This window comes from Calypte anna, chromosome 1 (assembly GCF_003957555.1).
Source record: "Calypte anna isolate BGI_N300 chromosome 1, bCalAnn1_v1.p, whole genome shotgun sequence".
In the NCBI taxonomy this organism is placed as follows: domain Eukaryota; kingdom Metazoa; phylum Chordata; class Aves; order Apodiformes; family Trochilidae; genus Calypte; species Calypte anna.
The window spans coordinates 121099679-121117982 of NC_044244.1; the positions used below are offsets into that span (position 1 = coordinate 121099679).

The 18304-nt window shown below is 43.1% G+C and overlaps 1 protein-coding gene and 1 long non-coding RNA gene across 3 annotated transcripts in view; one reads left to right on the forward strand and one right to left on the reverse strand.

The window, feature by feature from the left end:
• LOC115598994 overlaps positions 1-17313 on the reverse strand; it is an 81464-nt gene extending 64151 nt beyond the window's left edge. Inside the window, exon 1 of the long non-coding RNA XR_003988063.1 lies at positions 17091-17313. This is a non-coding gene — a long non-coding RNA (uncharacterized LOC115598994). The remainder of the gene's footprint in view (positions 1-17090) is intronic.
• An 80-nt stretch (positions 17314-17393) lies between these two features.
• Positions 17394-18304, forward strand: part of RPS6KA3 (ribosomal protein S6 kinase A3) — a 75594-nt gene continuing 74683 nt past the window's right edge. The window contains exon 1 of one of the 2 annotated variants that reach the window (XM_030444748.1): positions 17394-17668. In XM_030444748.1, coding sequence (XP_030300608.1) covers positions 17594-17668 — 75 coding nt within the window. In that variant the 5' untranslated portion in view covers positions 17394-17593. The remainder of the gene's footprint in view (positions 17669-18304) is intronic. The other variant, XM_030444757.1, reaches the window with a different exon arrangement.

Below are 18304 nucleotides of genomic sequence, written 5' to 3' on the forward strand. Positions count from 1 at the left end.
ATTAGAAATGGACAACTTCAACCTATCTAGTCTAATATATTCTGTTCCAGACATGGGTATCAGCTACCAGTAAGGTTTTCTTCCAGAACTCAGAAGTTGTGTGGTGCTTTGCTGTCTTTGTTGCTGTAGAGTGAAAGCTGCAGTCCTTGAGTATCTGAAGTTTTAGGGAACATGTGGAAATGAAGAGTTTTTCCCATAATGTCTTACTCCAAGGTTTTAGCTGGCTGGTGTTTGCCATGTAACTTTGGAACACAATCTTTGTTTACAAGGCATTAAAAGGGAATAAAAATGTCCTACCTTACCCTAGCTGTCCGTAGCTAATCAGGTTTGTACATTGCCTAAATACCTGAATGCTGCCACAAGAAACTTGATTCTGCTATCTACAGGGGCCTATTATGTTCTAAATATCAACATTTCCCAGCAAGCCACTAGTATTTCTATTTTGGTTTAGCTTTAGTTTCATCAGTTATTGACAGTGGCTATGTCTGTCCAAGTAGAGAGGTTAGAGACTGACCCAGGATCAATGGACTGGATGGAATTTCCCAGTGTATCAAGTTCTACCTATCTGCTATTACAGGCAAACAACCTGCATCTTCCTTTTTATAAATGGGCCAATCTTTGTTTTAAAATTATGTAGATTTTGTCATCCCTTATTCCCATAGCTTTAAAACAACCAAATCTTTATTGCTCTGATGGTTATAAACCACCCTAGCCTTCAATCTACATTTATTCATGCCTAATTTATACTTATTCCTGTGACAGTATTGTTCTTTAGCATAAGTGGCTCCCTCCCTTCCAGGTGTTCTGCCTGTTTTGCATTCAGACAGTAACCATGACCTCTTTCAGCCTTTGCTGTTCTAAGCTGAGCAAGCTCTCTTCTGTAAAACACTTTCTATTACTGTCATCACTTCTCTGCACCTGTTCCAGTCTGAATTCCCTCTCCCTCAGTCATTGATACCCAGAAGCACAGACAATACTCCAGATAAGGTTTGGGCAGAATCACACACACCTGCAGGACTATGTCTCATTTTTTTGTATGGAATTGCTTCAATTGATACATCTGAGCACTGCACTTCATGGGGGCTTCTCATTAGTGGCTCATAGTCAGATTCTGATCAGTTAATATATGCCAAAGCACTTGATGCCCTCCATCGTTCCCACCTGGCACTCACACAACACTTTCTCCAGGATTTTTCTGCAGGGAATGGTTTCATTCATACAGTTTTATCCATATAAATGTTTTGCACAGCGCAGATCTCAAGCAGGAGAGACTTCTGCCAGCTAAATCAGCTCTTCCTCACACCTGTGTGCCCTCCCTGTCAGGGAATTTAGGGTGGTGACAAAGATCTGTGGGTGTGAGAAGCAGCCTGAAACACAGTCCCTGCCTCTGATTTCCCAGGGGGAATGAGAAGCTTGGCTGAGGCCCATAGAAATCCAACCATTAAGGAATTGTCTGCAAGGCCACACTCAAGGAGTAGTGGTGAATGGCCCAATGTCAAAATGGGAACTAGTGGTGAGTGGCACACCTGAAGGATCAGTACAGGGTCCAGTGCTATTTAACAGCTTTGTTGGCACACGGACAGCAGAACCGAGTGCACCCTCAGTGAGTTTGCCAGTGACACCAACGTGTGTGGTGTGGGTGACACGCTGGAGGGAAGGGAGGCCATCTGGAGGGACCTTGACAGGCTTGAAAGTTGGGCAACCTCATGAAGTTCAATGAGGCCAAGTGCAAGGTCCTACATCTGGGTCCTGGCAATCCCAAGCACAGTCACAGGCTAGGTGAAGAATGGATTGAGAACAGCCCTGAGGAAAAGGACCGGAGGGCGCCGGTTGATCAGAAGTTTAACATGAGGCAGCAGTGTTCTTGCAGCCCAAAAAGAACCATATCCTGGGCTGCATCAGAAGCAGCATGGCCAGCAGGCCAAGGGAGGTGGTTCTCCCCCTCTACCCTGATTTTGTGAGACCCCACCTGGAGTACTTTGTCCACTCCTAAAGCCCCCTAGACAGGAAGGACATGGATATGCTGGAGAATGTCCAAAGGAAGGCTGTGAAAATGATCAGAGGGCTGGAGCACCTATCCTGTAGGCTGAGTTGAATTGTTCAGCCTTGGGAAGAAAAGGCTTTGGGGAGATCTTATAGCAGCATTTGAGTACCTGAAGGTGACCTTCAGGAAAGCTGCAGTGGGGGGGACACAAACAACACACTTTATATAAGGGCCTGTAGAGGCAGGACAAGGGGTAACTGTTTTAAACTGGAAGAGAGTAGATTCAAGTTAGACATTAGGAACAAATTCTTTACTATGAGAGTGGTGAGACGCTGGAAGAGGTTGCCCAGGGAAGGTGTGGATGCACTACTGGAAGCAGTCAAGGACAGATTGGACAGGACTTGAAGCAACTTGGTCTAGTGGGAACTATATGATCTTTCAGGTCCCTTTAAACTCAGACCATTCTATGATTCTGTGCTTCTATGATTTGTTGTCCTCCTGGAGAAAGTACTGAATAGATAAAACCTCTTCCAGATATGCTAAGCTTGATATCAAATGATTAATATTATTTATTCACATTTTCAAGTTCATCTTCAGGCAGTGACCCAATATTCAAACATGCATAAGCTACATGTATATTGGTCTTTCTAGAGTTTGCAGGTTTCAAAGACTGTTAAAAGTTAACAGCACATATCTCAGTATAACAAAATTGTCAATGACAATTACCACTTTCTATTTTGCAATTTTAGGACAGAGATGTTTAGCTGCATTGCCATAAAAATGTATTGAGGTTGCACTAGAAAAAAATGACACTTCTAACCTTAATTAGCCCTCCCTTACCATTGTAGAGTTTTTTGAAAGTATGTTGTCTGAATGCCTCTGAAAAAAAGGGCGTTAGATATGTTTTACAAAACAATACAAACTCAAAAAGCTGCGTTAGTCTTATATTTTTCATTCTGTCATAGTCAATGCATCCATCTGTGACTTATTACATCATATGTGTTATAATAAGTTATGTGGATGTGGGCATCTATTTAATTTTGCCAAGTCCTTGCAGCCCTTTGTATGGAAGCAGTTCCTAGTCCTTAAGAATTGCAGCTAGGAATTGTGAAAGACAGTAAATCTAATGTATTTTTAATTGGGAACAATAGCTTTAATGAAGATTTGCCTTTTTAAAGGCATGTAATTAGCACCAGTATTAGCTTTTTCACCCAGATAAAAAGTCAACCTTTTGCTGAACTTGAGTTTTGGTTTTATTATAGAATCCCAGAATGGTTCAAGTTGGAAGGGACCTTTAAAGGTCATCTAGTCCAGTTCCTGCAGGAAGCAGGAATATCTTCAACTAGATCAGGTTCTTTAGAGCCCTGTCCAACCTGATCTTGAATGTTTTCTGGGATGGGACATCTACCACCTCTCTGGGCAAACTTTTTCATTGTCCCACTACCCTCACACTGAAGAATTTCTTCCTTACGTCTATTCTAAATCTAAACTCTTCCAGTTTAAAACCATTATCTCTTGTTCTATCCCTACAGGCTCTTATAAAAAGCCTGCCCCCATCTTTCTTATAGGGCCCCTGTAAGTACTGAAAGGCCACAATAAGGTCTTCCCAGATTCTTCACTTCTCCAGGCTGAACACCACCAGCTCTTCAACCTTTCCTCATAGGTTGAGACCTTGACTCTCTGACCATGCTTTTTTTGATGCAGTCCAGGATAGAGTTGGCTTTCTGGGCTGCAAGAACATGTTGCTGGCTTATGTCCAGATTTTCATCCACCCATAACACAAAGTCCTTCTCCACAGAGTTCTCAATCCCTTAATCCCCTATCTTGAACTGATATTGAGGATTGCCCCAACCCAGGCACAGGACCTTGCACTTGGGCTAGTTGAACCTCATAAGGTTCACATGTGCTTCTTAAGCTTGTCCAGGTCCCTCTGGATGGCATCTTGTCCCTCAACTGTGTGAGCTCCACCACTTAGCACATCTGCAGACTTGCTGAAAGTGCACTCAATCCCACTATCTATTACACTGATGCAGGCTCAAAACAGTCCTGATGCGAGAAAGGATTACTGAGGGACATCTCATGTCACAAATCTCTATTCTGACAGGGAGCTGTTGACCACTACTCTCTGGATGCAACCATCCAGCCAACTCCTTATCCATCAAAGTCTATCTATCAAACCCATATCTCTCCAATGTAGAGAAGGATGTTGTATGGAACCATGTCAAAGTGCTCAGAGATGTTCAGATAGATGACACTTGTGGCTCTTCCTTTGTCCACTGATGTAGTCGCTCCAGTGTAGAAGGCCACCAGGTTGGTCAGGAAAGATTTGCCCCTGATGAAGCCATGCTGGCTGCCTCAAATCACCTCCTTGTCCTACATGTGCCTTAGCACAGCTTCTAGGATGATCTGTTCTGTGATCTTCCCAGGCACAGAGATGAGGCTGACAGGTCTGTAGTTCCCAGGGTCCTCCTTTCCATCCTTTTAAACAACAAGTGCAATGCTCCCTCTTTTCCAGTCACCAGGGACTTCACTTGACTGCCATGATTTTTCAAATACCATGGAAAGTGGCTTGGCAACTTCAACAGCCAATTCCCTCAGGACGTAGGACGTGACTCGTCAGGCCCCATAGACATACCTATATTCGTGTCCCTCAGGTAATCACAAACTTTATCTTCTCTTAAAATGGGAGGGACTTTAATCCCCCAGTCCCTGCCTTGTGGTCCATCCACAGCGCGAGGTGTGGGGAGACAAGTTGCCAATGAAGACTGGGGCAAAAAAGTTTGTTGAGTACCTCAGCCTTTTCCTTGTCTGCTGTTACCAGTGTGCCATGTTCATCAGAGGGGTGTACACTTTCTTTGACCTTCCTTTTCTGGCTGACATACCTATAGAAACCCCTGTTATTATTCTTTGTGTACCCTGCCCTCTGCCTTGGCCTTCCTGACCCCATCCCTACACAACAAGGCAGTTGAGGCATGAATGGCAGGAACCAATGGATGAATCAAATATATAGCACAGGCTCTGATCTGATACATTCCCATTAGAAAACCTGGGCCTTACTCTATTTTGCAAGGCAAAATTACAAAGTGCCTAAGGTAAGAATATTTTTTTTCCTGTAGTTTCTTCACTTTTGCTTTATTTTTTGTGCCTGTTTAACTAATGCACACAGTATGAAATGGAAATGGCTTAGGTACCCTCTATGCTCCTCCAGCCTTTAGATGAAGTTCAGTGAGTTTGAATACATCCCTATGAAGGTGTGAGACTCAGTCTAGTTATTACAATATTTTTAACACCACCAAATACAAAATAGTACAATATTATGGTTGACAAAGTACTAACACATTATTTCGAACAACTTAAGAAACATCTATCCATCTAGAAGGATGAGTTCCTACTTCTTATAGTGCTGTTTCCTTATAATGTCTATAATTTTTTATTTTTCAGATAATCTTTCTTTATCTGAAATTTCCTTCAGCTTGTACCAAGCTAAGTTACTTCCAGTATTAACTGGAGGAATTATTTACTTCAGCTTTCTCTGGCTCAAATCCTGAGATTTCTAACTTACAGTTTATTTGGTTCTTCGTCAGACAATACTTCCATAAGCTTTCAATGGTCTTTGCCTCTCAAAAGCCACAAGCATAATCCTTTTTATAGGATGCAGACCAGTTTATGTAAAGAGTTCACCAAAATGAATGCAGAGTTTAAAAAGCAAGGCTAAGCACAAACTGTTTAGATGATGCTGTGGGGTGGAACATGAAATCTCTCCCAGTTTATGACACACATCCCTTGAAGCATGGAAATTTTTTTGGTCCAAGCTGAAGTCCTTTACAAGTCCATGAACAAAAGGAAATATTCATTAATTTTCATTAATCATTACAGTCTGCAAAAGAAATGCTTGGATGTTTTCACAAAAAATGTGTGTGTGTTGGTGTAGTCAATTTAATCCAGATAGAAACATCTAAGATAGTAATTGCAAATCTTCCTCATCCTGCATAAATCTAGGGGGCTTCCTAAAGCAGGATTAAATTAGACTACCATGGTCTGCAATATTAGGATGCCAGTCATCTCCACAACATTCTAAAAATGCCCACAAAGCCAGCATCTGATGTTGAGTACAAAGACAATGACTTTTAAATGCGTTGTGTTATATAGCCAGCTCCTAAGTTGACAGATGCTATGCAGCAGTTCTCTATGGATGCACATTGCCATTATAAAATGAAAGTTTAAAAGTTAAATTGAGTTTTGCTCCTGTAGGTATTTCTTTGAATTATGCCTATGGTTTCAGTGGGAAAAGAATTGTATTCATTGTTTTAATATAGTAGTACATTACCTTTCCACTCATATTTAAATTAAATGTTGCCATTAGTTTTCACAGTTTTTTTATAAGAAGATACATTCTGCAACTGAAATTAATCCCAGAGAAAAGAGTTATAATAGGGTATGGTTAATGTTGTTGTCACACCAGTTCCTAGAATTCCTTGCTTTCCCCGACACAGTTCTGTCATCAAAGTGCATACATATGATTAAAAGTGTGACAAATTAAAAAATTATTTACTGAGGCCATAAAATTCTTAAAATATGGCAGCATGTTTTCCCCCTGCATCTTAAAAAAGGGTAAAAAATTAGCTAGAAGTATCTCCTAACCAAAACTCTAGAAGGAGGAACTAAGAACAAACAAGCTGAAGGAAGAAAATAATATTATATCTGATATTAAATAGCACTAAGGATTACAGAAAAATAAACTGAAACTAAGGCAACACTATTCAAACATCCTGAGGAAAACCACATGACTGAAACAATCGGTATCTTTTTTATTATTATTATTTCCTGTGTGTGTTCTTCCTTTCTCTAAATACTCAGAGCCATTCATTGCATTTAAATATGCCTTATCTTTCAACTATGGACACAACTCCACTTTGCTTGCTTGAGTCAGTGGCAGTCAAAGCTAAAATCCCCAGAAGATGCAAAGAGGCTGAAGGAGCTAGAACTCCTCTCATCTGCTGCCAGCAGAGGATCTGACCCTCATGTACTTATATAAAAGAAAGAAAAAAAAAAAAAGAATTCTGTCAGGATAAGTTGCCATTTGCTGCTACTTTGCTAGTCCAAACTAAGCTGCAGCTATTTTTCCTTTTTCTTCAAAATGTGTGTAAATGGAGACATCAAAAATATTTCTGGGCAAGAGAAATTCTGCCCAAACTCACAGGTACATGGAAAACAAAGGATAATGAAACGGGCAAAAAAGGGTCCTTTTGCATGCGGATTTTCCACAAGACTTCTTCATTTCAACTTAGAGAGACATCAGGAAGCAGGCCAAGAAAGAAAAATAAAAGCATCCGAATGAGGGATCTGCAGCAAAACCAGTGCTTAGTGATATCACTGGTGCTTCATCTGATGCTGAGGCTGAGGTTAAGGGAAAACAACCAGACCACCACCCTGGCCTAGTATGAAAGAAGAAAACTGTTGACAGTAGGGCAGCTCTTGAAAAATCTTATATATTCCTGCTTTAGACAACATCTTCTCTATGATAACAAAGTACAGAGTTATTTCAGACTCCTTAACTTTTCCCTTCATGAATAAGAGTACCTGTACCTCCAAAAAAGGAGGTGGATATTTTAAGTCCCAAACTCGTGGCCAAATAGGTGGCATAAACATAACTACTTTATTTCAGACCCAACAAGTGAGTCAGCAGTCAGATTCTACTTCCTCTGGTGAAGTCAGAAAACAAATTAGGCTGACACCATGCCTCTAATGGTGATGACATGACTGAGAGTGGTTATTTTCAGTCTCCACAGCACTGGCAAAGGAGAAGCATAAAAGAGTGAAAGAGAAGCTTAACTTTTTCTTGTGCCTACTCCCAGCATTTTCACTTTGCTCCCACTCTCTCAAATTAGGTATTTTTTTGCAATTGTTATTCCATGCTTAAATGTATTTATGCATTTTTCAAAGGCTTGTAACTAAATAAAAGTTTTTACTTTCTTTCTTTAGGGAGCGCCAACACTTAAGGTTTACAGAAATTTTAGCCTTATATTAAGTGGGAACCATTCATCCAAATACTTTAGAATTGCACCTAAATATAACAGAAAAGAGTTTAAACCATTTGCCAAAATGTCCAAAAATTACTTTATATGGAGTGTGTTGGTCTTCAGATGCCCATCCTGTCAGCCTCAGAAGACAATATAAAATGTGACTCTACATCTGCAAAAATATCTCTCCCTCAAGCACTCTCCTTACTTTTTAAGTGGAGGCGGAAAAGCTTCTGTTTTTTGACAGTACAAAAGCAGTGCTTAGAAGAGTTTTCTAACTTGGAATAAAACACACTTTCTGTGACAGTGGCTGCGAGACAGTGTTAAGGTGGATACAGGAAGACTCAAGAGGATTTGTGGAAGAGAAGGGTTTTCTAAGAGAAAAGCCTGAAGCACAAAGTGACATAAAAAATGGATGAGGCTGAGAAGCAGTAGGAAAGACGATGCAGAAGGATACTGAACCATGGACAAGTTAAAGGATAAAATGAGAAAAGTGACATACGCCAGGACAGAGTTCTGCTGAGCCACAAAGCTGAGAAAGAGACTAAGAAGCAGAAAGAAGTGAAGGTGCAGAAATGCCATGAGAGAAGTGAGCAGTCTGGCTTTGCTGGTGAGTGACGTGAGGTGGTGAGAACATTGCAGCAGCGGGACTGCAACTCCTGGCAGTGGCAACAGGCAGGAAATGCTGAATTGCAAATACTCAGCTCCAGAAGGTACACAATTTAATGAGAAACTGATGACTTGACACGGAGGATTAGAGAGGTTTATGGAATGCCAAGTGGGAAGTTATTAGGAGAAAGGGTTTAGGTGTGAAAAGGGGAAGCAAAGTTTTGACTGCATCACAGGCAATGAGGAGATAGGTAAAAATAAAGATGACAGGGCGGAGAAGAGGAGATGTGCTAAGTGAGGATACAGGTGTAGGTGAGGTTTGTAAGCACCTCAGATCCACTCAATGTACTGCCGGGAGAGCAGGTGACCTGCTTCTTCTGGCACCAAGGGCCAGGTGAAGTAGTGTGAGAAGGATGAGTAACTTGAAAGAAACAGAAGAATGAAGTTAAGAGAACCAGGTCTGTCTTCAGAAGACAAAATGGTGAAGAAGAAATGTACAGAGGATTAAGAAGACTGAGAAAAGGCAGTCAGAGCTGGCTAGAAGGAAATTAGTGACATTTCTTGCTTGTCCCCAAGGAAAAATAAACCCAATGTGGAATGTAACTCCTTAAACAAAAGCGTTGATATGTCACCAATGTAAAATGGGTTTCTGTGGAAAAAAAAAATGGACAAATTTTGTCATATAGATGAGTGGTGCTTTAAAGAGCTCATAAAGGATCTCTTTGTCTTGAGAAACTATTAAATAAATAAAAAATATCTGTACCAATGCAATTAATAATTAAAGAATCATTGCAACACAGTGATTCAGCTCTCTCTGGACATAGCCATCTTACTGCAATTTACACTCTCTCTTAACCAATGAAATTAGCAGTAGCTCTAGAAAGCACAAAAGAATGAGACAGTGAAATACTGCGGGAACACTGTTAACACTGAGCAAAGCCCTCATTGTAGCTTTTGTTCAACCAGGGCAAGCAGCTCAAATGTGTGCAGTAGAAGAGCATTCATTCTGGTGAAGCAGGCAAAAGAACATCATTCCTTCCTGAAAACTGTGATTTTTAAAATAGCCTCTTTGAAGTTAGACAAAGCTTCAGTTTTGCTGAAAGCAAATCACTAGAGGAGGAATATAATCCTGACAATTCGTTTAATCCTTTCTACTGTCTGCAGTGATGTAATACCAAAGACTCTATTAACTTGTAGACCCACTTATAAGATGAAAATTTGCTTTTTACTGCAAACATTAGCTGAAGACATTGGAAAATTTATCTGGTTGTAATGGATTTAAAAAGACACTGAATGGTTGTTTTGTTTCATTAATCTTGTATTGAGTGACTCTAAAAAAGAAAATATTGGCAGATTTCTACAGTTGCTTAGAACATCTCTATGGTTTATCACTGTTAACACATCAGCCTTTCTGTTTGCATGTGATTCACCAAATATTGACACAAAATTTCTTATATCGGATTAATTGGCTATTCATTTTCACAACATAACTGCTCCTTAAATCCTCTTTTGAACTGTTCTGTTCTTTTTCCTTTGCTGTTTAAACATCCATCTCTTAGTCTCCCCTTTCCATTTCCTCCCATATCTTTCATTACTTTCCTTTTCACTTAATGACCGACAAGCCAAAAATTTTCCACAACCTCCACTACCTATGGTATCTTGCCCAATCTAACAGTCCAGTCTGCACCACATCTTAGCTTAAGAGCCCACAACTTGTTACAGCTCAGACAGCACAGACTTACAGTTTCTGGCTCACCTTTCATATACATACCTTTTTGCAACCCCAAACTCCATGCCCTATTAACAGAGCCTTCAGCTGTTCTGCAACACAGTCGCTGTCTCATCTTAGCACCCCTTTTGGCAAAGCTGGTTACTCTTGAGCAAGGCCCTGACAGTGTCTTTGCTCCATCAAATAGGACAAAGTGGGGCCACACAGCAGGGACAGAGTGTGGTACCCACAATGAGGACAGGGTTGTTCTAGCAAACATGTTTCTTTTCCCTCCTTTCACCTGCCTTCCAGCATGGCCACACCTCCCTTAAGTAAGCTCTTTGGGTGATGGAAATGGAGTGAATTCGACTCACTGTAGAACTGTGTCATTGTATGATGGCATGATTGCTGGGGGTCTGAAATATCCATATTCAGAGTAGAGACCTTTTCACCAGTAAATCATCCATGGGGCACAAGGAAAGGTGTCTGCAGGGACTCTGCCAACCCTCATCTCACACTGAGTGGTAGAGAAACACTTCAGGGTAAGTCAGCCATTAATGAAGTTCTTTTTTCACAGAAGTCACATGTATAAACAATACATGAGATGTGTGAATCCATCACATATCTGAACTATGGGCTGCCCAGGGAAGTAGTGGATTCTCTGTCCCTGGAGAGATTTAAAAAGAGACTGGATGTGGCACTCAGTGCCATGGTCTGGGAACTGCGGTGGTAGTGGAGCAAGGGTTGGACTTGATGATCTCAGAGGTCCCTTCCAACCCAGCCAATTCTATGATTCTATGAGGGAACAAGGACTCAAGGCAGGACTTCTGCAGCTGCATTGCAATGGCAGACATACAGGGATATGAGGAATATACTACATATATACAGCCAGGTGTAGAATATAAACACTTACAGTCCTTTATGATTTTCATTTGATGATCTGACAAATTTTACTGATCACTGGAGAACATGGACATGTTCACAAACCTGGGACCTCCTCTGAATGGCACCGATTAGTTCCCTACAGGGGAAGAGGCTAGGCACAAGTGTGAGAGGCTGGGAAAGAGCAAGTGAACTGTTTTGATAGAACAGTTGGGTCTTTCAAACGAGCAGAGATAGCAAACTGTATTTTTAGGTCTGATAACTTCAACAGAAGGTACTTCGAAAAAGATCAGCAGACTGCTGGGAATGAAGATCAGGTGTTGCCAAGCAGGATAAAGGACAGCTGTTATCTCTGTCAGGAGATTCCTGTTGAGTGTAATTATGGGTCAGGGATGAGAAAGTAAAGCTTTCTAGATTCAAAAGGGATTCTTGGCTCAGAAAAGGAAGTGAAGAGTAAGATTTTTAGATTACTTGGTGGGAAGCTTTTGCAGAGACCAAGGGATGGGGGGAGGACATTTTAACGATTTAATTAGGAGAGCATAAATTCAGGAAATTGAGGTATTAAGGTCAGATGCTGAACATGCTCAATAAACCAGGCTTTGCTTGTCAGTAGACTTTAAATCAGACTTAATTTGATAAGAATAACAGAAAGGCAGGGGACATTGAACTCCTAAATCTGCAGGAGGAGACAGGTAAGGTGCACATAATGCTGTGCCCTCTGCTAGGCCTAGTGTGTTTTATAGCAGTGACTTGTGAAGCTGAAAAGTTTGTTATTGCTATTCTGTCTTGTATAATATAATATATTATACATCTATCACCTTTGTATCTTTTTCTTTTTGTGTGAACAGCTATGCTGTGTTAATATATAAAACCCAGGAAAAACCTACCCCTCAGAGACTGATCCTTCTTCATATTCTGTTTCCTTTTTGTCTCAAAATACCACAGTCTGGAATTCTGATCATTGCTCTTCAATGTTCCCCTGTAACAGGGTGACAACTTGTATTCAGTATTTGATGGCTGGTTTCTGTGTAATATTTCAAAGCTCAGTAAAAGGTTTTTCATACTCTGTGGGGAACAGGATAAGCTTTGTCATTCAGAAAATAAATCTGAGCTATCTGTACGTACAGAACCACTAAAATGAGAACATATGTTGGAGACAGGTATGCTGTAATGAGACCATATTTTATTGAATTCCAGATTTCCACTCAGGATGTAGAAACCACAGGCACAGTATTTCCTGCTAGTATAGTGACCACAGATAAAACTCAGAACAGTAATACCATCGAGGCTGATCCATTATGCTTTACTCTTTCAGTGCAATTTTATGTACACATACATACATCCAGAAAAGCTCATTTTAAGTGGTGAGTCAGACATAGTATCTCTACTATATGTAGGATTTATATGTAGTCTTATTGTCATTATCACATCTACTACACTTGCGGGATCAGTACTTCAAAGAAGCTCCTGCCAAAGGAAATTGTAGGAAATGTTTGCATTCTTGTACAATTTCATCATCCAGGGGCCTGTAGTGGTAAAAGCACCCTTCAGCAGATGTTGTTCGAAAGGTCAGATTAAGTCTTAATACACGACATACGTTCATTTCAGTTTGTCCCTTTTAAATTACTGATTATAGCTAATTAACCCTTGTTCATATGTCAAATCCTTCTGGTACCTCTGCTATGTCAACTCACACCAACTGGAAACTTCTTGCAGCGCTCTCTCCTTCGGGTCTTTGTCTGCTTTCCAAACATCAACAAAATTCAGTAGCAGGTTAAGGGAGACATTCATTATATTTGTAACTATAAAGCACAGAGCAACCAGTTCTAATTAGCACTAAGGCTTCCTTAGTCTATTTTGGCAGGATGTATTAACAGTTCTTCAATCAAGGCCTCTTCACTCTTCTGAAAACATCCTTAGTTGAATCTCATCTATATTGACTTACTAAATTACAGTTGTCCTCTGTGATCTACTAGGAATTGAATGCAGGTGCCTTGAGAGTAAAAGACTCTTTGCAACTACTGTATACATACAAACAAACAGTATTGATTTTGTTTAACTCCTAGAAGGTTTTTCCCATGTAAATTTGGACAGTAACTGTATATTTGTATTTTCTTGTGTGTTAAATTCAAATTATACACCCCAGTACACCCCCAGTTGTATTTTTTGAAACTGATTTTCACATTTTTTGAATGCATTTTTCACACCAAAAACACTATTACACTTTCTAGATGACTTGGACTGTGGGTTTTGTTGCCATAGTTTGCTTTGTTTTCCCCCCCTTTTATCTGTATTTTAAAAATGCAAGTTCAAGCTCCTACATATTATTACAGCTACCTGAAAGAAGGTTGTGGTGAGGTGGGTGTTGGTCTCTTCTCCCAAATAAATGACAGGATTAGAGGAAATGGCCTGAAGCTGCACCTGGGGTGGTTTAGACTAGATATTAGGAAGAATTTATTTACTGGAAGAGTAGTTGGGTGCTAGAACTGGCTGCCCAGGGAAGACTCATCATCCCTGGAAGTACTAAAAAAAAAAAAAAAAAAAAAAGTGTAATGTGGCACTTTAGGACATGCTCTAGTGGGCATTGGTGGGTTTTGTTGTTGATGGTTGGACACAGTGACCTTTGAAGTCTTTCTCAACTGAGACAATTCTGTGATTATTTGGATAGTAATATTAGCAAATTAATCCTTTATACTTATTAGCTAATTTTTGGGTATGACTATGGTGATTTACTAACTGCTATGAATTCTACCTTTATTGCAAAGAGTAAGCAGGTACTAGACAAAGCATTAGATACCAGCAACTACAAGGAAGCTTCCCCAATTTCTGCTCTTCACACATGAAGATGCCTTCCGTGGGGAAAGACAGATAAGTCCTATGAAGCTGATGTCTCCCTTTCAATAAGGTGACATTTCAGAGAGACTTGTTAGAAGTGAGATCAAAGAATGGTGCAGCTTGTGAAACCCAGCTAATTCATATGATGACAGGTTAACACGATTTTATATTGCTCTGTCATTTCAGTGCCATATGCTACCCTTCTCCTAAAGAACATGATCAAATTTTCCAGTGCAATACATGTAAAACATTTCTGTGGATGCAACACGACTGCAACCACTTATGCAAAGGTGAAATTAACCCCCACAACTAAGACAATTATTAGTGGACACTAGTCAAGTAGTGGTGGCTGTGCTCAACAGGAAGAGGGTAAAAGGAAAGGTCTCCTGCCACAGGTAAAAGCACAATCTGGTTTTGACCTGAGACAAAAGGAATGAAAAACAGAAGCTGCTGTCTTGAGGCAAAATATCTTCAGCAACCAACACTGAGCTTTACAGGATCTGAAAGGCAGAATCCCCCGCATCTCCCAGAGTCATCTGATATGTTTCTCTTCCCCGCGGAGACAATTTCCAGATAATTTTCTTGCCCTAAAGTATGTTCTTGAATAGGAGCATCTATTAAAATCCTGATGAAGCTTTCCCCTTTATAAAATTTAAATGTGTGGTGTGATAATACTCAAAGCCCTGAACAATAAAATAGCATACTTCTGCCTACCCTCTGTACTTCAGTGCCTGAGAAAAGGTCAGATTTCTGTTGTTTGCAGCCCTCTTACTGCTGCAGAAGATGTTTGCCCTTGTTTTTCTGGATTCATAGAACGCATTCACTGAAAAACAAAAGATGACCAACATACAAGATTTAAAGATGCTAAACTGAAATGTGACAGCCACTCTCCTAAGAGTTTGTAATTCAAATAAGTCATTTGGAATAGCTACCTATGGCAGGAAAGGACTAGACAACTATGAAATGAAACGAGGACATACAGACCGTTTTTATTTAGAGGAAGGATGTCTAACCATTTAAAGATAAATTGAGAAGACTATGTTAAATGCAAGCTTAGGTTTAGGGTTTTTTTCTGTTGTCATTGCCACCTTCCAGCTACGCAGGTTCTTCTCCCTAGTGACACATCTCAGGTATCCATACCTGACTGTATCATTGATGCAGGTATAAATGCTCAGGCTTTGGTAATGTAAAGCTAATTATCCCTTTGAGGGAACAGGGACTCATGTTTCCAGAGAGATGGAAGGAAATATTTTTTCATAATGAATTTTTAAATGAACTCAAGCATTTTTTTAAAAAGTCTTGATTTGGGTGTCAAACACATAATGTATGACTGCAGTGAATATAACATTTTTATTCAACATTCTAGCAACCAGTTTGAGAATGAAGTAACCTGCTGTAGATGGCACCACAAAAAAATTATTCTTCGCTATTAATATTATCCTATTAAGCATAAAGGCTGCAAAGCACTATTGAATGATCCGTTTTCTATTACCTTGTTCTAAATTTCACACAAATAACTGGCCAGAGTTTTGCAAATTGCCTGTTTTCAACCTAACCTCTCTTCATCTTTAACTCAAAACTTTGACAGCGCTGGTTAGTGGGTTTTAAGAAAACAAAAGGTTAAAAGGGTAGGGATAGTTTTGACATAAATCTGTTCCCCAGTTTAACTCACCACGTGGCAGCACAAGCAATTGCATCACTTCAGAAGAGGCTGATGCAAGGGCCAGACTGAACAGCAGTGAGCAAGGGGAGGAAGGCACAACTGCTTCTCCTGGCAGTGGTGATGGCTTCAAGTGATCATTCAACTCTGACCTTTTACTCCAGATATGGAAGTCTCTGTAGAACCACCTGAAGTCTGATTCATTATGAGCAGCTCTCTATCCGTTCCTTCATGCCTCTTTGTAGATAGGAATTTATGCTTGCATGAATACAAAGTGGGATCAAAAGTGCTACCAAGCAGAAACACAAGTAGTTTGTGTTCATTACAATGCACTTTTAATTGCTAGCACTCTTGCCATTACTCCCACCCTTGAAAAAATTCCAGATATTTAAAGAATGTTCACTTTTATCGTGGATGGAACAAAGCATGTGGCCCGCCAAAATCTAGAAATGCTTTGGGACAGTGGGGGATGTTGAGAACAAAGTTGCCTTCTCAAACATAGCTCCAGAAAACTTGGCTCTGAGGACAAGGTTTCTAACACCAGTACGCATCTTCAGATGCGGTCTAATGTTTCAAGGATTCTTCTGCATCAACAAAACCACATACAACATTGCAGAAGGATGGTTTTAGAGTGCTCCACATTTTAAAAGAATTTTGCAGAGGAGCATATACTGATGGATCTCAGAATTTATTTAAGTCAGATGCTGGTAGACTAGCTAAAAGCTGAGGATAAAAAGTAAAACATGGGCTGCTTTCAGAAACTGTAAGAGGTTTTTTGACAGCTTTATCTTCATGTCTCTTAGCCAGCAGAAGTATAACTTTCCTGCTTCGAGGCCACTCTTACTCATTCAGTCCAACCGCAACTTAAATGGTATTGCTAAAAAACCAAATTCCCGCATCTCAACTCCTTTCCCGCTTTGCCTGATGATACTCTGCACAACACTACATCTTCCTCCCTGTCTTCACTCGCCTCCCCATCCGCCCTTGAGTTTATTCAAACAAATTTTGCGTTTCTACCATTCCTTCCCCTCCGCCTACCCTCCTGGGCAGCGGCAACCCCGGGCCCCCATCCGAGCACCCCAAGGGGTCTCTAATGAGCTCTTCCCGCTGGGGCCGGCCCGGCTCAGCCTCGCAGCGGCAGGGCCCAGGATGAAACCCCACAGGGCCGCTCCCTAGGAAGAACGGAGCCCCGGCTGCTGCTGCTGCTGCTGCCGCTGCTGCTGCTGCTGCTGCTGCCCTGCACAACCCCAGGCAAAACCAACCGAGGCCGGAGAGCGGCCAAGTTCGGACGTGCCTCGCCTCCGAGAGCTCCGGCCCCGCATCGCGCCGCCCGCCCGCCCGCAGTCACCCAACACTTCCCCCACCCATGGCATGGCCGCGCCCGCCACTGACCCGGTCCTGCCCGGGCCTCCCGCAGCGCCGCGCTCTCGCCCGCGGAGAGGCTCGCCTCGGACAGGCTCGTTGTCCCCAGTTCCTGCAGATCGGACCGGACCGGACCGAACCAGCCCGGCACCTGCAGGCGGGGGGAACCGGGACGGCGGGTCACCCACCCGGCATTAGCGTGCGCAGGCGCCCTTGCCCGCGCAGGTAGAGCCCCGGCGCCATGTTGTGAGCGGAAGCCGGGCGGGAGCGGCGAGCCGGGGGGAGGGCGGAAGCGCGGCTCCGCCTGGCAGCGGGGAGGGGGCGGGAGGACGGACGGAAGGACGGGCGGCCGGACGGACGGGCGGCCGGCAGCAGCAGCAGCAGCGGGCAGCGGTCGCCGCAGGAGCCGCCGGTAGATCCAGTTAGGGTGTCCCGCGCCCTCCGGAGGGCTCGTTGTCTGCCTCGCCGCCCCCGCCTCGCCGCCGGGGTGCGGGAAAGCGGAGTGTGAAGGCTGCGGGAGCCGGACAGGGAAGATGCCCCTGGCGCAACTGGCGGACCCTTGGCAGAAGATGGCTGTGGAGAGCGCGGCCGAGAGCAGCAGCACCGAGGTACGGGGCGGGGGGGAGCGGGCGGGCGGGGGTTGTTTTGGGGAAAGTTGTGAGGAGGGGACAGGATCTGGGCTGCCGCTCAAGGAACGGGCTGAGTTTCCCTTTCGCAGGCGCTCGGGGCGGGAGTGGTACGGGGAGGGGAGCGGGGGGTAGCGGCCCGCTGCGGGGACGGGGCGCTGCGGGTCTCTGAGCCCTAGAGCCGCTTGGACGGGCAGAGGGGGGTGAGCTTCGGCGCCTGCCGCCCGGGCGGCCCCTGTGCGCCGCTTCCTCTGCGGGGCATTGACTCACGGCCAGGACCGGCCGGGACTCCTCCGCGCCGGGGCTCGGGGCGTGTTTCACGGGACCGGGCTGCTCCCAGCTCGCTCCCTCCCCTTCCGCCCCCTTCCCCGGGAGGGAGTAACCTGCTTCTGCGGTGGCGGCCGACCCGGGCGCTTTTGTTCCAGCGCGGTGTCTGGTTACTGTCACGGCGAGTTTCCCTTCTCGGGGCGGCTCCGCCGCCTCGGCAGGCGCGGCCCGGGGTGTGGGGGGGGCTAGAGTCTCGGGGGCCTTGCCCGGTGCCCTCGCTTTGCCCGGTGCCGCTGCTCCCTCTGCGGCGGCCAAGGGCCGTCCCCGCCCGGGTGCCGCTGCCCCCTTATC